This window comes from Sinocyclocheilus rhinocerous, unplaced genomic scaffold (assembly GCF_001515625.1).
Source record: "Sinocyclocheilus rhinocerous isolate Xijiao unplaced genomic scaffold, SAMN03320098_v1.1 scaffold157, whole genome shotgun sequence".
In the NCBI taxonomy this organism is placed as follows: domain Eukaryota; kingdom Metazoa; phylum Chordata; class Actinopteri; order Cypriniformes; family Cyprinidae; genus Sinocyclocheilus; species Sinocyclocheilus rhinocerous.
In genome coordinates, this window is record NW_015665038.1 from 454,786 (window position 1) to 478,008 (window position 23,223).

The 23,223-nt window shown below is 35.4% G+C and overlaps 1 protein-coding gene across 1 annotated transcript; it reads right to left on the minus strand.

Moving 5' to 3' along the window:
• Positions 1-5,446: 5,446 nt before the first annotated feature.
• On the minus strand, positions 5,447-17,938 carry LOC107731051 (ubiquitin carboxyl-terminal hydrolase 2-like). The gene is made up of 12 exons (XM_016542034.1): positions 17,421-17,938; positions 11,227-11,277; positions 10,726-10,849; positions 10,493-10,604; positions 10,254-10,364; positions 9,589-9,653; positions 9,375-9,478; positions 9,204-9,281; positions 8,550-8,628; positions 8,284-8,391; positions 8,027-8,147; positions 5,447-7,127 (listed from the first exon to the last, which is right to left on the minus strand). The coding sequence occupies exons 1-12, from the start codon at positions 17,577-17,579 to the stop codon at positions 7,043-7,045; spliced, it is 1,197 nt and encodes a 398-aa protein (XP_016397520.1). The 5' UTR covers positions 17,580-17,938; the 3' UTR covers positions 5,447-7,042.
• Positions 17,939-23,223: the final 5,285 nt, after the last annotated feature.

The window sequence follows — 23,223 nt, forward strand, 5'->3', positions numbered from 1 at the left end:
TCCCCAGGACATAGTTTCCCGCAGGAACCAATTACAAATGCTCCTTGTTGTACCTTTCCACACCACTGCTCCACAGTTTTCCCAATCCACGATCCAGGAACTAAAATAGACCAGTCCTTGCAAACCACAATGTCATATAATAACTTAATAATGTGAACGCAACCAAATGTCTGTAGGCTTGAAGCCGCTTTAAGTAAAAGATTATAAACCCATAACAGAACATTTTCTCCTGAACTATGCTGGAACTTCTCCAGAGCTGAAGTCACATCTCCTTTAATGATTTTTGACATGGGATTATGTGATGCAATTTCACCTGCCATTTTTGGCATATTTTCAAATGAATGTATATATTTGTTTATTTTCTTGACACAAAATAAGTTCTTTTGCCACATATCAAGACAATTTCAGTTGATTTTTCTCTTCATTAAAATTATTACACTACCCCTAATCACTTGTACTCAGACAATAGTAATATTTTATAGAGATTAAAATATATATGAAACAATATAAGAATAGAATATAACTCCACACTAATTGTCAAGAAATAGCTTGGGATTTTTAGATCATTTTAAGTACACTTAAAGTATTTTAAGTATGCTATTATTTTAACTAGCAACATCAGAAGAACAAGTTAGTCTCAATTCATTCATTCTTTGAAGTAAACACTAGATTTGGCAATATTGAAAAAATAAATATTACACATTTTTATTTAACAATGTCAACTATTGAGTCAACTGGAGGAATCTGCAGCATGAATGTCTGCAGTATTCTGTCTGCAGAAACTGAGCGTAGTGTTTTTGTCCGCATCTGATGATTTCGACAATACAGAAAATACCAGGACATGAATGGTGACATATTCAGACCTGTGATAACTGATGTTTGTTGATCAATATCTGAATCATGTACAGAAACACCCTCATCTTCATGATCCTGCTGCATTCGGGTATGGTTTGTCTTTTTTAATTTTTTTATTTATTTTTAAAGATTTTGTAAGCTTTTATATGTGAATCTTGTTATTTAGTGAGACACTAAATTGAGCAGCACAGTCAGCTGATAGTATGTACTATATAAAGATTAATATTCTTGGTTGTTCCTTTTTTTCCCCAGTGGTTTGCACTGACACTACTGTTGAGCAGTTGACTGAAACAACTGCAATAACGTCTGTGAGCACCGAGTCTGACTCCACACACACAAGAACTGTCTTCTTCATCCACATTCATGGATCTGTCCACTACGGATCAGCCCAACAGCTCTGTCAGTGAACCTTCTGAAGAACCACAAGGTTTAACATCAGGGCAGATCGCAGGTGTAGCTAGGATGCATCGCTGGGGTGGCAGCTCTGGGTACGTGGTTAATGAATGTTTGCAGTTGCACATAACACTTTCTGATTTACTTGTGCACTATGTCTGTGTAGGATTTTAAATCCAGATCCATTCTCCTAAATGCAACAATACAGATTTGGGATTTTAAATTAAACACTGTCTTTTTAAACCCCATTAGAGGATGTAGAGCTGCATTTACTTCAAGATGTCTCTTAATAGCCTATAATAAGAGCACACATACGGCTTTATAAAAAACTGCTGTTGTTTAGTGGGTAAGATGAGCCATCTTTAGGTAAACTGACCAACTTTAGGTCCAAACTTTTTATTCTAAACTTTTTCAATCAGAATAAAGTCCTTTTTATTAATAGGAAAACTGATGTTTATAGGGAAGTATGTGAACCAGTAACTTTACCTTCCTCAGACTGTTTGGTTTATTTTGCCTCATGGTCACCATTTGGGAGGGAAAAAAACACCTAGCTTAATACTTCAGGGCTAATTGCATGCCAGTAAAATCATGTGTATTCAGAGTCCACACTGGATGTACACAAACATGCATATCATTTTGTACTTTCTATTATGTAATAATATTAATAGCAAATATACAGCAGTTGGCAAGCTAATATGCCAAATCTATTAATAACTACAAGCTAGAAAAAAGACCTGTAATCAAACTACTTATTGCAGTGTCAAATTTAAATGGTAAATGTAATCATCTGCTTCTTGCTGTCTAGAAGAAGGGATATACGCTGGACTGAAGTACACTGGCAAACTGGATGGCTAATTTGACTCTATAGCTTAACCCACTTTATTTCATCATACCATAATCATACGATTTTTTTAAATACAAAATGTGCAAATTTTTTTGCAATATTTGCTTATTATTATTTTTCAGTCTCTCTCTCTCTCTCTCTCTCTCTATATATATATATATATCCCCTGACAAAATAATATGGTGTCCCTAGAGTAAAGTCCACAAAGTGTCCACTCCACAAAGTGTCACAAATTTTCTTTGTGCCAACATAAGCATTACTGAGTCTGTATTCTGGAAAAACACAAAGCACTGGATGGTATGTGTGTGTTTGTGTATGTTACCACAGAGTTTGTGAGTTATGTTAGAATGAACTGATATAGAAACAGCACATAGAAGGCAGAAATATACATCAGAGTGTTCAGTCACACAGCAGGTAAAAGTGCTCTCTATCTCTCTCGCCAACCAAACAGAACAACACATCAAATATTAATCCCTCCCTCCAGCAACAGCTTTATAAACACTATCCAGTTTAATCCCACCTGCTGTGCATCTCTGAATGCACAGGAAGATACAGACAAGAGATAGTCCTCAATTGGCTCTGAACTGCAACTCCAAGTGTAATAAGTGTATCAATGTAGAGAAAAGTAGAAAAAATATCAAAAAATTCTTGAGATGCTTTTATACCTGGTTTAAGCAAAGTCAGTAAGTTTCAGTCCAATGCGATAACATTAACGTTAAGAAAATTCTCTACAGGAACACAATATGAGGGTTAACCAAGTGACCTACTAGATGTATGACGTCAGCTCTTCTCAAGTTCACACAGGTGTCCTCTCAGAGTAACCACAGGTGTTGAACATCATATTAAGTATGAAAATGATAGAAAGTGTAAAAAGACAAGAAAGTGTCCAAATACTAAAACATTTTTATATGTACTATTTTGTCATTTAAAACTTAATAAACTTATTTTCTGTGAAATGTTTCACTTGAAAAATGTAGTAGTATAAAATAAATAACTGGTTTGAAATGTTTTTATATAATGCAGTTACATTCATAGATCTGTGTGGCCACTGTACTGCATATGACACCATGAAGGGCATAATAATTAATCAAGATGTTTACTCTAGCTAGCCGATGTTACAAAACCCCTCTGATTGATGAATAAGGTTTAGTCTGGACTGACGGTGTCAAGATCAGAGATTAGGAGTGTATGTTTTAAGTGTACGGGTTAAGGAAAGGGCAGTTGGGGAAGAGCGGTTTGTTACTACTGCTGAAAGGAGGCTTGAGTTACTAGTGGCACAGTCAGCCAGTGGAAGTGAGATAATTCTCTTCTCCTTCTCACAAATTTAGTTCTTCTCAAACAGATCATCTGTCTTAGCCTGGAAACCTAATCTACAAATGCACTAAGAGCACACACACACACACACACACACACACACACACATGCACACACAAAGGTACTAGCTGTCTAAGGACATTAAAATAAGACTGATTGAAAACATATACTTCCATGTACAGTATAGGAATTTGAGTCCTCATTTGTGTATAGGTATATATTCAAATAAACATGTATTAATTGCTGCTGCATAATGAGAGCTTCTCTGTCTGCTTCAAGACTCACATACACACGCACGCACGCACACACACACACACACACACTAATGACCTGTGGCAGTAATAAGCTGAGTGCCACAATAAATAAGATGTGAGTTTCTCCCCTTACAGGTCATTGTATGTGTGTAAGTGAAAGAGAGAGGACTAATGTCACCCTCTAGTGACCGTACTTTGGCATAGTGCATGGAAATGAGCTATGTGCCAAATTTGATTTTATTTGGCCATTTAATATAAATGTAATACAAAATAATAATAATTATTATTATTATTATTTAACCGCAGTTAAAGTAATTTAATATTTGACACTACCTGAAAGCTGGTTCTTTAAAGGTTCTTTACATGTAGTAAAGGTTCTATTTAGAACCATAGCATCCTGAAGAAGCCTTTTATGCTAAAATGGTTCTTTTGTGTTAGAGTTTAGGGTTCTTTATTTCCGTTTTTTTGTTTTTCAAATCTGTAACTGTCAAAGCACCTCATTACTGATTTTCTGGAGCTCAGCTATCCAACTAAACAGACTGTCAACACACTCTCAACAGGTAAATTTCTTTCTTAAATTTAAATAGAAATTTAACTTTAAAATTGTATCTGGTTTCCAAACAAACATGTTCTTTTCTCTTTTTAGTTTTGTTGGTCACATGTAGGTTAAGTGTGAGCAGCTCTGTAAAGCTGTGGGAACGTCTCTCTTCTTCTCCACTAAAGTAGGTAACAGAGATATTGAATTTATAATACATATTGATAGAATTTTTTAAATTATAACTTGGGTTTATTCAAAAACATACCCAGTCTGAAGATATTTCACTAGAACTTGGTCCTCATTACACTATTTTCTTCTATTTTGTGTTTTACTTCTTTAAGTCTTTATTTATGTTCAGTGTCAGTCCTCATTTATTAATATAACGTCTCTCTTCTTCTCCACTAAAGTAGGTAACAGATATTGAATTTATAATACATATTGATAGAATTTTTAAAATTATAACTTGGGTTTATTCAAAAACATACCCAGTCTGAAGATATTTCACTAGAACTTGGTCCTCATTACACTATTTTCTTCTATTTTGTGTTTCACTTCTTTAAGTCTTTATTTATGTTCAGTGTCAGTCCTCATTTATTAATATATTCCGCTAATAACTGTTGTTAGAGCACTGTCATTTTTGCTACAATTTCGCGCCATTAAAAAAAAATATATATAAGTGACTAATTGAAACTACATGTTGTTGTTGTTTTTTTGTAAACCCCTAATAGAGGCTATAAGATATTATAAGACCAGGCAGATAGATGTGTAAGAAAAACAATATTAATAAATAATATATACAAATTATATTAATAATACTAATATTAATGATATGAATATACTAATATACTAATATTAATGAAAACAAACTATCATTAAAAAGGTTATTTATGACACCATTAGGGTCCAATATAACATTTTAAAAGCATGGTTCTTTCTGGAACCCTATAAAAAGCATTCTGTTTTGCACCAAAAATAGTTATATTGTTACTGCACGTAAAGTCTCTAACGTTCAACACCCAAGCTTCATTTACATGATCAAAAAATGATTCTAATATGCTGATTTGGTGCTCAAGAAACATTACTTTTATATTTTTTATCAATTTTCTTAAAATTTCCATAAACCGTAACGCAACGCAACTTACATGGTGAGCGTTTTTATACAGTTTTTTAATGCTCCATTTCTGAAGCACTATAATTCATAATCACTACATACACACATTCTAATGTATGCAGACAACTCACAATTACTTCTGTAGACATTTGCTTTTATTCATATTTACTTCTTTTAAAAAGCCAAGCGCTCTTGATTTGCAGTACTCTACAGTCACATTTCTGACGCAAAATTACAACTCATTTAAAATCTCTCTGTAGAAAAAAACATTGTCTGGTTCAAGCACAATGACAAGCTACATTCACAACATTCACATCATAAATAGAGAAATAATACATAAAGGTGCGCGTGCACACACACACACACGCGCACACACACACACACACACACACACCCTCCTGGTGGCTTCTTATTTGATGAAGACTCATCCCCAAATTAAACTGAATATTGTAGTCCCTGACAGAATGAGTAAAAAAAAAAAGCATATTAAGGCCTCTTTCATATCTTGTATTGCCCCTGGAGGAAAACACTGAGTCCGCAAATGCCTAAAGAGAGAATACTTTATATTCTCCTGGAGATGGACCTTATTCACATTTCAAAAGCCTTGGTTTGGTATACTTCTATAGCAGTGAATGGAAAATACAACAAATATATATTTGTTGTGTGTTCCCATTTGCTCCAACAGCAAAGGAAATAATCTATGATAGAATTTTTATGACTTTCCTAAAGAGGAAAAAATATTGAGAGATTGATTATGTTGGTCAGAAGAGAGGAAGGTGTCAAATTTACTGTCACTCCCTCAGCCGTTATATTAGAAACATCCTCACAGCAGTGTTAACTAGTCTACCAAGGTAATATAACACAAAGTAAAAGAAATAATAAAAAAACTTGATGTTATAACTGTGGAAATGCACCATTACGGTCTGTGAAAAGGGTCCTTTTTTATGGGGTTTACAACTCCTGGCCACCAGGGGGCAGTCATACAATCTTCTCTGTAATGGTGAGGGGTTTTGGAAGGGGCACAGTCATGCATTAGCTAAAACTAAGCCCTTCCCATCTGCATATTCTGTTGAAAATCAGCAAATCAAGCAAAGCAGAGACATATCTTGAAGGAACCTATCTGTTCGAAATAGTAAACAATCCATTGAACAATCCAAGCATCATTTACACAGTTGACCTACATGGTCCTTCAGCAAGATGACCTCTTGTTTAAATTAGTAGTAATTAGTTTGAAATTAAGTAAAACATTGAACTCATGTTAATAAATTAAATAAGGGATGGGGATTGTGACAGTCTGTAGAGCCGGATGGCTCCAGTTACACAATGCATAGAGTCCTACAGTATCAGTCTGGAGACTGACTCGTACACACATTCGCACACGCACACAGTCCTGCTCATTCTAGAGAGGTAGTAGTTCATGTTTCTCTGTCTGTCTCTGTCCATTTCAGTTTGTTAAATCCAACCCCTAGAGCAGCAGCCTCTCTCAAGGGGAGTGATGGATGGAGAAGCCCTTACTGTAAAGCTCAATCCGGGCTTGGATTAAACTTTCATCCCAGGCTTCATTCCAATTCGTAGGCCACGACCATAATTCAGTTCCGGTATGTGTTTGGCCTTGGTTAAAAGGCCTGGGATAAAGTCCCATGGTCCTCCAAGCATGTAGACCCTGACCAAGATTTAGTTCAACAGCAGCAAAAGTGTTGATTTTATCAAAGGTTTGTCCGTTTCATTCTTAATCACATGCGTGAAGAGGCCGCAGATTCATAGAACAGCACATATGCGTCGCTGCTGCGCACCTGGCTGGATGACATGGGGCTCACCCTGAAATACAGACAGAAATGAGATGTAAGCTAAACAATGGCTCAGCATCAGCATCTACAAACGCGTACATTAACACCTAAGAAAAAATAGCACTGACTACTAAACAATGTATCCTAAAATATTGTAAATATACCATTTAGTACGATTTTTTGTTGAAGAAATTAACACAATTAATACATTTATTTTGCAAGGATGTATTAAATTGATTAGTGACAGTAAATACATTTATAATGCTACAAAAGATTTCTCTTTCAAATAAATGCTGTTCTTTTGAACTTTCTATTCATCAAAGAATTTTGACAAAAATGTATCATGGTTTCCACAAAAATATTAAGCAGCACATCTGTTTTCAACATGACAATAATTAATGCTTCTTGAGCTCCAAATCAGCATATTAAAATGATTTCTGAAGGATCATGTGACACTGAAGACTGGAGTAATAATGCTGAAAATTCAGCTTTGCATCACAAGAGTAAATTACATTTTAAAATACATTAAAATGGAAAAAAGTTTAATTTATTTAATTTATATTAAATTGTAATTAACTTGTCAATTCACTATAGTACTGTTTTTACTATTTTACTATAATTGTGATCAAATACATATTAATAAAATATGTTAAACAAAAATACAATATTAAAATTATATATATATATATATATATATATATATATTCACAAATTGATATATAAAATCAGCCAAAAGGCTGAAGACCCCAATCTAAAGGCTTCTGAGATGACTTAAATGCCCAACTACTTTTTGGAGCCATTGTACATACTAACTACATTATAGCCATTAATGTTATAAACTAAGACTTAAACTGTAGTGCAAACACTTATTAGTTATAATATTCCTCCACAAACTTTTTGTTTTAATACTTATTTGCTATGTCTATTTACCTGGAGTCGTTGTATGTGTACCATTCTCCTATGCAGGGATTGCGGCAATATGCTGTGTAATGGCCACCTAAAGATGAACCAGTGTGATTGGACACAGCATACAGATTATAGACTGCATTTACTGTGAGGAGAGAACAGAAAAAAGAGAAGAAAAACAACAGCAATTAAACACAATTATCCTGGAGCTACAGTAAAAACCGCATTACTCAAACTACTGTACAGAATACAGATGTAATGAATGACCCAGCAGAACTTACCACTGTTATCAGAGGCAAATTCCCTGAGGTCCAGCTCTTTGAGGGGGAAGTTTACAAAGGTGGAGAGTTTGCTGGTTCTGACTCGACACTCAGAGAAACGCTTCAGATCTGAGAAAGTTAGAGAGTCAAGGGCAATCACATACAAACAGCATTTTCCAAATCCATAACTTGTTACATATTTAACTGATCAATACACAATGGTAAATAAGATTTAATTTTAATAAACATGCAATTCTTTGGATGACAGATTTGTTTAAAAAGGATACGAAGCACCAAGATTTTAGGAAATTTCTGAATGGTGAATTTTTTTGTGCATTTCCGTCTGGTTTTACATCTATGGCATGTCTGCATGTAAAAGAGAGGTGGTTAGGATATATCTTAACATTATATTATTATTCATCGATCTAGATAGATAGATAGATAGATAGATAGACACAGACATATAGATAGATGATAGACAGACAGACAGACACACAGACAGACATATAGATAGATGATAGATAGACAGACAGACATATAGATAGATGATAGAAAGACAGACAGACAGACAGACACACAGATAGATGATAGAAAGACAGACAGACAGACACACACAGACATATAGATAGATAGATGATAGATAGATAGACAGACAGACAGACAGACAGACAGACACACACACACACACACACACACACAGACAGACATATAGATAGATGATAGACAGACAGACAGACAGACACACAGACAGACAGACAGACATATAGATAGATAGATGATAGATAGACAGACAGACAGACACACACACAGACAGACAGACAGATAGATGATAGACAGACAGACAGACAGATAGATAGACAGATAGATAGATAGATAGACAGATAGATAGATAGATACAAAAATGTTAGAAAAATGCTAGAAAAATTATACTTTAAACTTACTGGTCTCTCATTCCCATCTAGTACATCTTCCCTGGTGAAAAGTCGAAGGCAATCCATCAAACTCACTTCTCCTGAAGTCTGAGGGGGGAAAAAAATTAAACATGCACATTAACACAAACATGCTGTCATGTCAGTAAGCGTGTATTTGAGCATGTTATTCTTCATATTAACCTTAGCGATAGGCAGGGACAGATCCCAGAATGGATCAAACACAGTTGAGCAGAAGCCACACTCATTACAAGTCAGAGAACTTTTCAGCTGACCAACAAACAGATCTGTGAAAAACAAAAATAAAACATTAGCACTTTATAATCTGAACAGGGAACACACACACACACACACACACACACACACACTGTAGTGTTAATATTGCAGGTCAACTCACCGACTACTTTGCTGTTCTCACTCTCCAGGTACTTGTTCCACATTCTCTTGCCTTTTTCGTCATCCCTGTGGATAAAACACACTTAATTTAAGACTCCAGACAGATTGCAACAGTTCAACCCCACACTACAGGTGATTCATCTGTTACATCAATCACCACATCATATTTTCGGTACTGAATGAAATATGCATAGCTTTTCAAAAGTTTGGGGTTGCTAAGATTTTGGAATATTTTTGAAAGGAGTCTCTTATGCTCGCTTGCATTTTTGATTAAAAACAGTAATATTGTGAAATGTTAGTACAATCCAAAATAGGGGTTTTCTATTTTAATATATTTTAAAATGTAATTTATTTCTGTGATGGGAAAGAAGTCATTCTAATATGCTGATTTGGTGCTCAAGAAACATTTCTTATTATTATCAGGGTTGAAAACAATGGTTCTGCTTAATATTTTTGTAAAACCATGATACTTTTGCTGTTCAAAAGAACAGCATTTATTTGGAAGAGAAATCTTGTATAACATTATAAATGTCTTTACAGTCACTTTTAATTAGCTAAACGCATCCTTGCTAAATTAAAGTAATAATTTCTTTTTAAAAATGTTACCGACTCCAAACTTTTGAACAGCTTTATAGGTTTTTAGAACAAAGCGGTGCATTTACTTACGAGACGTGATCAAAGTCCTCCATGGGTGATCTGGGTTTCACTGTCACTCTGTTTACTTCATTATGAAGCCCATCCAGCAGAAACCGCAAGAACTCCTGAGCATCCTGCTGACTACAGGACAGAACAGAGAAGCCGATTTTTAAGAGGGAGTTTCAGCTGGTTTAAAACTACATATTAAAGAATGCAAGTAAAATATGAGTCTGCATGATTCAAACGTTTTTCCTGTAGCTGTAACTTACTTATAACCAACAAATCGAGGGGCATATTTCTGAATCTGCATTTTGAAGTCAGAAGGGCTGATGGCCTCACTGCTAGCTGATGTCCAAAGACTCTGAGTGAGCTTGGCAAACTCTGAAAGCAGAAAAACACACACATTTGGAGGCATATGACTAAGACACAGGACCCAAAGGCTGTCTGATATGTATGATAAAACGAATGCTCCACTATATGAACTGATAAACGTGTCTCTTACCTTCCATCAGCACAGCTTTGGCCCTGCAGTTGTTGTTGAGGTCAGTGTGGTGTGTGTTACGCAGACAGTAGTCCCTCAGGTCATGAGTGTTGCTCAGACACTGCAGAATGGAGTTCATGAAACACTGCAGAGACACATTCGAAAAAGGGAGAATGAGATGATTACTCAGCAGTCCTCTGAGACAGAAGTAGCAACAGATCTTTTCTTCTGTATTGAAAAGTACATCCGAGTGTAACAGATTTTTTTTTTTAATGAAACATTTCAATTTCAATTTTAACAGGAAAGAGAAAATAATTATCCCCTTCGTGCCGACTTTAAAGGAAAGGTTCTTACTAAAATGACAATGCTTAAACAAATTCAGTTCTTCAAAACAGACGGACAGAATGAAGTCTTTTTTGAACGAAGCTTGCATCGACATAAGGGTTAGTATATACTGACAGAATTGTTATTTTTGTATGAACTATAAATAGAACCATAGATTCTTTGCTTAGAAATACTTACAGTATTTCCTAGATTCCTGAGGCCCACCAAACCCTGAGCATTCTTTGAGTTCTATGAGAGAAAAACAATAAGGAAGGGAAGAAATAGAATGAAACAGATTTCTAAGATGACCTTTGAATCCAATGACACTTGAGAGTTATACCAAAAAATGTTTTCATAAATTCAAATATGACTAAAGCACATGACTCACTTTTAATTAGTTTGGCACCGATACTGACAGTGAAGTGAAAATGCATGTTTAAGAAGGGAGTTACTGGAGACTTTTTAATTGCATGCATGACACAAATTTTTTTTTCTAATTATATAAAATTACATAAAAGCATACTGTACATGTCTGCATTGTATAAGTGAGTGTGTACAGTATTATGTTTAGAGGACAATGTGTGTGAGCTGACCAAAGCATTCTCTCTGGGCTATTAAATGGCATGCTAGCAGATTTAGACAGAGACCCCTGCTGTTGAAAACTTGACGCAAACAAATGATGCCCATCTGCCACACCACAACAAAAACAACTATAAGCAATTTATTTAACTAGGGATGAACCATCAGTATTAGGTCAGTTTTTACTCATATAGATATATGAAAATCCCACATTTTCATCTCAAATTCAGACAGCTGGGAATGATGATGATTTCACATGTTTGATATTCTCGCCATAAGTGCTCAGCCTGTTGACCATGACATAACACGGATCGCTCCAGAGAACATGGACAATGCGTCAGAGGTTTCTCAGTATGAATCTCACGAATGAAACTGACACACTCAGAATCAGTGATATCAAAGCCTGGAATAGCAGCGCTCATTTTCATCTGCGTCATTCACTGATTGCAGTGTTAACTATGTGATTTTACAATGGTGTCAGTGATGCTTGAAAGAACTCAACGAAGTTGCAAACATCCCCTTGGACAGGTGATTTTAATGTCTTGAGTGTTTGAGAAAGCATCTGTGAAACTTAAAACAAGTTGCTGCAGGTGGGTGTTAAGCAGCTTTGAGATCAGTGTTGCTACTGTTAACTAAAACTATTACAAATATTGTACTGTATGTGTATGTTGTACTGAAATACAACAATAATACAATAATATAATAAAACTGTGTAAATATTAGATGAAAAACCTAAACTTAAAAACTTAAATGAAAATTAGAAATGTTGCCTTGGCAACTAACTGAAATAACAATTAAAGCTAAATAGAAATTTAAAAACATTAATAAATAAAAATGACAAAAGCACATAACATAATTACTAGAAAGTAAACAAATTATAAAACCTCATTCACCTAATATCATTAATAAATGATATAACAGTATATGAAATAACTAAAATACTAAGATCTCTGCTTGAAATATGTCAAAAGATATGAATTTTGGTGTTGGTATTCTCTCTATAGATGAGTCACAGGACAGCATGTGATATTAGTGATACAGCATGTTGAGTGTGTCACAATTTGTACTCTAATGAGGTCAATAACAATCCACACACACATTCACACACTACACATGCAGTAGAGTGTCATACATCTGCCAAACAGATTTTATATTTTTATTTATTTATTTATTTTTACATAGAATAAGTCATCTTTCTCAGACACCACATTACATTTAGTACTATTTGAGCCATGTTGTTTTCACGTTTTTCCTGGATATATATCATGGTTAAACCATGGTATTCTTTGAAGTATCTTGAAGTAACATGTAAATGCTATGTATAAAGTATTCATTCCGTACCATGGTATATATCAAAGTACCATGGTATACCATCACTGTCAGAGTATGTTTTTGTAAGGGACCAATCAGAATACACTTCAATTAAGCGTAATGAAGTGCACTAATCAAACACCTTCTATTAGCACCTCTGAGACTAGATGCATCAGGTTCAAACATGTTCAGTTGCAAGTTATCCCGGGAGTTCATATATTCACATATATAATATGTTCATATATTCACATATACACATATATAATATATATGAATATATTATTCATATATTCATCCAAACATCTGATAAGATTTTTCTTCCCCAAAGAAGATGAGAGAGAGGGAACAGATGGTCCAAGGCCTCACTCTGCTGCTGAGCCGGTCTCTGGCTTTCACACCCAGCTCTTAAACCAAACAGACTGGTTTGGCAACAGCCAGCACCCAGCAGCAGCCATGGGTACGGCAAGCGAAGGGAGTTCTGCCTCAAAAGCGATTGGGTAACGAGAGGACAGCAGGATCTCACACTGGCTGTCTCTTCAAAGATCTTCTGAGAGCCGTGAGCTAATTGGCTGGCGCGAGTTGAAAGCGAGCGAGTAAGAACACTGTGTCTTGGAAGCCATGGCTGTCACCAGCATAAGAACTCTATGTGCTCTGCTGCCAAAAGGCCGGTCACATGCATATACTGAGACACAAGTATTTTATTCAAGAAGACTCCTAAGACTTAGCTCTTTTATACCTTAATATGCATTTACGTATCTATTCACCGTCCTTCTTGATTATTTTAGACACATTTGAATACAGTTTATAGCAGCTGAAATTTGTCCTATATTTCAGTACATCTACTGTTCTAAAATAAAGGACAAATTTGGGACAAATTGGGACACCTGAAAGGAGCTATCTGATCAGGTCGGCGTAACTCTAACTCAACCATCGATGTTGATGATAAGCCACGACAGTTCACTACACTGTTATCTTGACAATGATTGACAATCTAGATGGGCGGGATACAGAGAGTTTGTGCAAGGTCACAAGCATGTGAAGGACAGGACCTTTAGTGATTCTTGGAATGTAATCGGCGAGATATGCTGATACGATACATTCCTTCAGAAACGCACTGCTTACTTACCATTTGTTCCTGAATATTACACAATGCAGAGGTGTAAAGTATTGGAGTAAATGTAATTAGTTACTGTACTTGAGTATCTTTTCGGGTACTTTGTAGTTGTACTGAGTATCAAAGATATTAGCAACTTTTACTCTTTACTTCACTACATTTTTGAATGAGTATCTGTACTCTTTACTCCACTACATTTGAAATGAGTGTTGCAGTTACACATTACATTTTGCATGGACCTAGCTTTTTCTGCAGTTTATTTCTGCTACTAAATACGTGATACTGCCTATTACATGTCACTGAATGTACTGCATCTTGTGCGTTTTGCCCTTACTCACCCAAACTTTTCAACAAGGCTACTTTATGTGAATGCGAGTTCCTTAGCAAGTATTTGTGCATCACAGGTGTATATATGAGATGAGGACATGACTGCAGCCAGCAATGAGGCCATGTCTCTTTGACTAGTGCATTTTTTGAGCCTATATTTAGTATAAGTAAAATACTTAAGTACTGTTAAAATCAGATACTCTAAGACTTTTACTCAAGTTGTTTTGGAATTGGTGACTTGTAACGTGTAGTGGAGTAATTTTCACTGTAAGGTATCTGTACTTTTACTCAAGTATGGTTTTTAGGTACTCTTTACACCTCTGACACAATGTGACACTCTGGTTGTTTCTTTGTTGAATAACAAACACTGGTTACACTGGAAATGTAGTTATCAACCACTCCAATAATTGATTTTATGCCTGTAATCTACTACAAATAGGGGCAGCGTTCCCATCATTAAAAGCCACAACCGTTTTAATATGGATTCTTACTCTTATGGATTATTCATGTTGTGTAAATCTAGCTGCCATTAACTGTTTCTTTTCCTTATTCTGTATTTTTGTATATAGTCATTATTTCTAAGACTGGTCAAAAATTGTGAGATCCATCATTATTAATATATTTACAACCATATTTTGAACACTAAGAAATACAAACAAATCATATACAAATAAATTGCAAATAATTGCTGTTTATATAGTTTCCTTCCAACATTTTTTAAGAGTATATACATTGAAAAGTTGCTTTGGAACAGTATTCATTTTGAAAAAACACAAATAACAAATTTATAGTACTATTTTACATCGAACGGCACTCTAATATTGGCTAGAAGCTTAATAAAATTTAAATATATGAGAAGTAATCAAATTCTTTTTTTACTCATAAAATAGACTAGGCTATAATATATAGTTGTCATTCTAATTAAAAAAAGGGGATCAGCATATCTGGGGGTCCTAGGCATTAAAAGATTAACAAGAAAACATTTTCAACATTTTTACAACATCTGTTTAGGCTAATGTATGAAATCCAAAGGTCATTTGAGTCTGAATGTGTACTCCAGCCCAAATCTGACAGAAAAACAGACGTCATCTTAACAATTTGCCTTTCTTTCTAGGCTAAATATGACCCAAAGGTGTGATTTAGAAAGATCAACCAGCGAACACTGCACAAAGAGATGGTGACATGCCTCTAATTATCATTATGTAGCCTGAACTACATCATAGACGATTCAGTATCGTTCTAAATAAGACTGCTTAATGGTACCCTGGCTTCTTAATGAGTAATGCGCTTATGGCAAGCCATTTTGACTTTTATTCATTCTCAGGATATGAATTCTTGATATCAACAATTCAATTTTTACTAGTTAAAATGTTAATTCTTGATATCAGGAATTAGATTTCTACTAGTAACAATTGCTATTTTTGATATCAGCAATTACATTTCCACTAGTAACAATGTTAATTCTTGATATCAACAATGACATCATCACTCGCAGAAATTGAATTTTTGATATCAGCAATTACATTTCCACTAGTAACAATGTTAATTCTTGATATCAATTGTCACTAGTGACAATTAAATTGTTGATATCAAGAAGAGACGTCTGTACTAGTAACCACGTGATTACTGATATCAAAAATAAAGGTTTTTACTAGTAAGAATTGTATTTCTGATATGTGAAATTGGAATTTCAACTAGTAAGAAATTAATTCTTGATATCAACAATTGATTTTGTATGGCAGCCTATGGTGACATTTAACTAGTGAAAATACAATTACAGATATCAAGAATTATAGTTTTTACTAGTTGAAAAGTAATTGTTGATATCAAGAATTAACATTGTTACTAGTGGAAATGTAATTGCTGATATCAAAAATAGCAGTTGTTACTAGTAGAAATCTAATTCCTGATATCAAGAATTAACATTTTAACTAGTAAAAATTGAATTGTTGATATCAAGAATTCATATCCTGAGAATGAATAAAAGTCAAAACGGCTTGCCATATGCGCTGCCTACTCAGCGCGACGCAACAGCTTGCACAGGTAGCCGGCGGCTTTAAACGATGTCCAGCGTTACGTCACAGCCCTCGCTACGAACTTTTACATATTTGTATATATTGCAGGCCGTAATACCGACGCGACAAACATAAAGCTCCCAATATGAAGCAGCAATACGAGTTTGAAAACGCTTAAGTAAAAGCTGACGCGAGAAAGATGGTCACTTGGCAAGGTCAGAGACAGCAGCATCTGTACATGTGCTTCTGTTTTGAGATCCGGACGCTTTCGGGGAACAGGTTCACATGATTGCCACTTCAAATGCTACTACATTTCTCTAAAGTGAGTGAGACTTTGTCCCTGAAAGGTAAACCTTAAAAACACATAGGGTGGATATATCAATAAAGTAGAAATTCCATATAGTGTCTAAAACCATCCAAGGGACTGAATTCACGGCACGCACATAACTTTTATTTCAGAAGAAAATACCCTTCCTTTATTCCAGATGCAACTGTTGCTCATTGCTCAGGTACTTCTTACATGTATCTCACATCTCCATAAGTGGGACTGAAACATCTTTCTCACCCCAGCACTGCACATATGGGATGTTTTTCTTTCTTAACTCACCCAAATCAAATTATAATCGAGGTTTCTAAATTGCGAAACAGCTATGTTTGTATCCCCTACCTAACAATTTCCTAACATAATATGAAAAACACATCAATATTGTTCAAAAAGACCCAGCAATAGCCTATGCTATTTATTTTGTGTGTGGGGTATTGTTTTTCATGGGTCAGAAAAGAAGCAAATCAGAGCTGGACCTGATTCACAGTGATTTCCCAATGTTATTTTGCTTCCAAACTACTGTCTGCTAATTGGTTGAGAAAACAGTTGACGGGTTAAGCAATAGTGTGCGTGCATGACTAGTGTGTCAGTGCTATAGTTATACTATAATGAGCGTTCATATTACCAAATATTTCCTCTGGTGGTAACGAGTTTCACCTCTATTTAAAACGCAGTATGCACATAAATTTGAGATGTCTTATGAGCTGCGAGTTAGGCTTACCTTAGCCTGGTTAATGAGAAGCCCCACAAATGTGGACACCAGCATAGAGCGAGACATCGTCGGACTTTTTCTCCGCATATCCTGCTTGATGAAAGGGAAAGCTGACGCCGGCGGTTCCTCTGGGACAGTGACCGTGTACGACTGTCGTATACTCGGCATTATGGCTGGAGAAAACTAGCGGAATAAACGGCGCAATGTGACTTGATAACACCAAAACCACGGTATTCCTGCGTATCAGTGAAGATCCTCTTTTAATGCAGTCGCTTATTGTATTCCTCAGGTGATATTCTTGTCATACACTATGCTCAGTCTATGTCCTTGGGCTCACGGGAGCTTAACATTCACGAATAATGGGGACGAATCGCGCAGGTTGAATACAATAAATAATTAAACAGATAAAGAAAGACACACAATTGGACTAAAGCGACTCGCGTTTAATTGCTCCGTACAGCGGTCCGTTCGGTATTCAGCCGGCTTGAGCCCGGATCCGCGAGCGCGGAGCGTCAGATATCAGCAGAGGAATAATGGATAAGTCCGTGTGCTTTTTGCTTTTACTCGCGCGAGCGCACGCCCCCTCGGCACGAGAGAGACGTCACAAACGCCTCATGCCCTCCTGACGTCACCCAGCAGAGGACAAGACCTTCCCATTCATCTGTGACAGCAACACTGGACACACAACCAGAGCATGTCCATGCAACGACGGTGTGTTATTCTGACATTTATATTTATGTAACATTTTACTTGAAACCTGTATAAATTATTAATGTATGTATACATATTCATACACGGTTAAATACAGGATGTTGGACAAAAGAATGTGAAGACCCATTATTATAGGGGTTAATAGAATTTGTGTAGGCTATAGTGAAAAAATAAACATTGCAATTATCATTTATTTATCTTTTCGTTATATTCCCTAGGTTGTATATCAGTCTAATACAATTTGTGTTCAGCTGTGTTCAGTAGAAGCTGTGGGTGAAATTGGTGACTTGTCAAGCTTCCAGAAAAGGCAAATCATGGGAGCCCATTTACCAGGAGCATCTGAAGTCTTAACAGCCTAATTGATTGGTATTTTAAGATCAACAGTCTTTACATTTATGACTGCGTACATGGCAAGAGGTCATCAGTGATGAAGAACAGTGGTTGGAAACCGAAAGTGAATGATAGGGTACACTAAGAAGGATTGTGTCCAAACAACACAGAACTACTGCAGCAAAGTGACAGCAAACCTTTGTTTTGAAGGTGAAAACAGTATTCACTTTCAAAGCCCTGTTTCCACAAAAACCGCCCACAGAGAACTTCACCAACTTGCATAGAAGGTGCTGCAACTGCTAAAACTTTTATCACAGACACCAATGCTATAACATGCAAAAAATATTATGATTATCATAAAACCTGGACAGAGCACCAGGTGTTCTGGTTTTGTGTCATTTCTCACATATTTTTCTACCAGTTTGTCAGATACTTGCCTCAGTGTATTGCCAGCTCATAGGCTGAAGTGAGACTAATTGTAGGACTTTGCACATTTATAAAGCCTCCCTATTCAAGTTATTCTTTAGAATAACCCAAGGGGTTATAAAGCGTACAGTCAGATGTTGAAGGAGTCATTCACTGCCCCTAGCCAACATCTGAATTAAATGTACATTTCCTTACACAGAAATCTCTCAAAATATTTCTTCTTTTCAAGGTATTTATTCTTGTTTAATTTTTGTTTGTTTTAGCATTATTTGCTTTTGTGGAAATATATTTTATATTATATTAGACATTTTTAGTCTAAGCAGTATTTAAATATTTTGTTTTATACAAATAAGAACAACCATGAAATGTACTTTTAAATTAATAAAAGGGCATTTTCTATTTAAAATGTAATAGTAACATTCATTTTTGTTTTGTATGACTTGCTTTTGCAGAAATATATCAGTCAATTATATTATATTATATGTTGTATTTATCAGTCTTGGCATTTCAATATTTTAAAATGCATCTTTAAGGGAATTTTCTACTTAATATGATGTAATAGAACATTTTGTGTGATGTGGTTGGTAGCACCATGACTCAATTTGTTACTAACATTACTCTAAATCTATCCTCCAGTCACCCTATTACCTCACCCTAAATTGCTCCACTCTAAAGGCCCAGCAGACCAGTGACCCAGAAGCAGCTGCAGGGCAATTTGTGTGGGAACAACGGCAAAAGTCCTGGTGGTGTTTCTCTAAAGCTCTCCTGTGTCTTTTCACCAGCCTATTAGAAATCTCTCAAAATATTTCTTCTTTTCAAGGTATTTATTCTTGTTTCATTTTTGTTTGTTTTAGCATTATTTGCTTTTGTGAAAATATATTTTATATTATATTAGACATTTTTAGTCTAAGCAGTATTTAAATATATTGTTTTATACAAATAAGAACAACCATGAAATGTACTTTTAAATAAATAAAAGGGCATTTTCTATTTAAAATGTAATAGTAACATTCATTTTTGTTTTGCATGACTTGCTTTTGCAGAAATATATCAGTCAATTATATTATATTATATTATATGTTGTATTTATCAGTCTTGGCATTTCAATATTTTAAAATGCATCTTTAAGGGAATTTTCTACTTAATATGATGTAATAGAACATTTTGTGTGATGTGGTTGGTAGCACCATGACTCAATTTGTTACTAACATTACTCTAAATCTATCCTCCAGTCACCCTATTACCTCACCCTAAATTGCTCCACTCTAAAGGCCCAGCAGACCAGTGACCCAGAAGCAGCTGCGGGGCAATTTGTGTGGGAACAACGGCAAAAGTCCTGGTGGTGTTTCTCTAAAGCTCTCCTGTGTCTTTTCACCAGCCTATTATGTAAGCACCATCTAAAGCATGGCAGAGCTGGCCTATTCTGTGCAAATAATGGCATTCATCTTATGAAACACACTCTGAATCAAGCTTATATAAGAGCTGTTTGAAGCTGTGTGCTGAGCCTTATATTCATGCCAGCCACAATCCACATCATCAGTGATGGACATGCCAAAGCATCGCCATCTCGCTGCCACAACTAACAGATGTGCTTATGTGAGAGAGACACACTCAAAACGAATTAGAGGGGCTGTCTGTTTGGAAGAGATCTGAATAACAGGCCTCTGTATAAACAAACCAGAGTGGCACCATGAGCACAAAAGGAGAGTGTGCCTTCAGAGAGCACACATAATCACAACAGAGGGCATCTACAAATACAGTAACTCCCTCTGACTATTACAGATTTATTCTGTGGGTCAGTCTCATGAAAACATCTCCATGTCCCATTTCACCCCAAATTCAAAAGCAAAAAAGAAGGTATGCTTAAAAAATACAATTGATAAAAATGTATTTTTAGAATCATTAAGATTTTTTTGCATTGGCTTGCAGTTATAAGCATATTTAATTTTTGCCCTCAAAGTTTCATTACCATACAAACAGTATTGCTATATACACACACACACACACGCACATTTTTTGTGTTTCCTCAGTAATGTTTTCTATTTTATTCTTCTCATTTTTAAGAAAATGAAAGTAAATAAAAAAAATCATATTCCTAGATTAATGCAGACAGATTAACAACATGATTGCAAAATGTTGGCTATTGCAGTGGATTTTAAGCCAGTGATAGGCTTATGTTTAATGACATGGAAACAAAACAAACTATATTATGACTTTATATAATATTATGACTACATACTGTACTTTATGATATACTTATTTTGTAATGCGTATTTATTTACCCATAAATTCAATAAAATCTGACACAATAATATAGGAAATGTTTTTTCAAATGAAATTATCTTCATTTGGGTTAAGTCCTAAAATTGTTAGATTTTTAACTGAATTTGAATTAATGTTATTTTTTTTGTAGTTTGCTCTTTCTGAGACATACAACACATTCTGGTCCACAGAAAATAAAAAAGTAATGCTTCCTGTGATTCCTTATTAAAAACATTATTAGGGCAGCAGAAGAGCAAAAAGCGCATATCTGGGGTGGAATTAAATGCCTTGCACAAGTATTTACCCTACAAAAGCAGTACACATGCCATGAATGACTGGTGTTTACATAACTGAGCTAATCAGCATGCAGGGCTGTTGCACAATAGGCCTCCAGTTAGACTGGCACAGAGGTCATTGCTCACTGCTCAGGGAACCAACCAGTGGAGCCTGGCATGCTGGAGGATTTAAGCCCAAAAAGAGTGAGAATAATTGGGTGTGAGCCTTTGTTTAACAGCGGTTTATTCTAATTTAATTATTAACTGTCAGAAGTCCTGAAGTTAGTACATAAAGTGTCAAATCAGCACAGAAGAGTGCTAATGTTGGTGGAAAGATACCAGAGGACAGCGGAAAAAAGAAAAGAAAGATAGAAGCATATCCTCTCAATTCTGCCACTGTTCACAAAACATGCACACAGGTGGATGACAGAAGAAGAGAAAAAATAGAAAGGCTGCATGTGTTTGAGTCTATAATAAGCAGCAGTCCTCGACGCAGACAGAGTGATGTCACCAGAACCACTGCAGTGACTCATTCTGAACCCGCCAGTCAAAAATAGACCAAAACATCACACTGACCTCTAAACGCTTCCAATACACACCCACAACACGACAAACATTACAGTGACCTCTAAATTATTCAAACAGTGCACTCCACGACACACAACAGGCAGAGCAGCAGAACTCATCGCTTAACAGCCTTAAATATAATCACACTTACACCAAACACAACACACACACCTGGCTTAGTGAGAAAAAAGGGGGAAAAAAAGAAACAAAAAGGATTAAAACACATGTGTCAAGTTCTTATTTTCATTATGGTTTTGAAACACTTTTAATCATGTTAATCATGTACACATATTAATAATTTTTTATAATATATACATTTTTAATATATCTTAACAGAGAAAAAACTCTCAGAAACGTCTTTTGAATAAGTACTTACCGTTAAACAAGTATGTTCTGTATAGTATGAATGCATGTATTATGCATGTAATCCGGATGTACTATATGTTGTCATTGTCACGTGACCTGCAAGTGTCAGTTGCATCACTTCACTGCCTTTTACGTATCCTCTCGTGTGGCCTCATGATGCACATTTCAGAATCTCAATGGAAGTAGTTTTATGGATACTGTGAATTCGAATACTACTCTGATTTCATACCGTACTGTTTTTCACCTACTTAACAGACTCATGCGGTTTGCAGGGGTCCTCTGTCTGATATCATTTCCTGATTCATTTTGCTTTTCCATTATGTTTCTACATTTTGGTTAGTCCACATGACTAAAACAGTTTATGTCAGTATTAGTATTTTTAGTAGTAGTTTTCTTTTTCTATGTAAAAAAAGATTATGGCAAACTAATTATTAAGGTTTGCTTTTCATTATGACATCAGAAGTCAGCATAATTGTATCACCTTGACCATTTTTGACTTCATGCCATTTAAAAATATCATAATAATATGATAATAATAATAAATAAACATATAAAAACATGTATTCAAGCCACTGTATGAAAAAATTGCACTTTTGTATGTTTATTCTAAATAAAGTAATTGATGAGTGGCACATTAGTGACAAGACTAATTTTAATAGAGATTTAGGGGTGGACTTTTTGGTAACACTTTAGTATATGGGACCAATTCTCACTATTAAGTTGCTTATTAGCATGCCTATTATTTACATATTGGCTGTTTATTAGTGCTTATAAAGCACATATTCTGCACGACCATATTCTACATCCTTAAACTTAACAACTACCTTACTAAGAATTAATAAGCAGCAAATTAGGGGGTTAATTGAGGCAAAAGT

Bases quoted from the DNA above. Each gene is read 5' to 3' on its own strand.
- LOC107731051 (XM_016542034.1), bottom strand. From the start codon at position 17,579: ATGCCGAGTATACGACAGTCGTACACGGTCACTGTCCCAGAGGAACCG. The intron at 10,365-10,492 runs GTAAGTTACAGC...TCTGTCCTGTAG, and splicing joins CCTCGATTTGTTGGTTATAA to TCAGCAGGATGCTCAGGAGT. The intron at 9,654-10,253 runs GTAAGTAAATGC...TTTTATCCACAG, and splicing joins GAGGACTTTGATCACGTCTC to GGATGACGAAAAAGGCAAGA.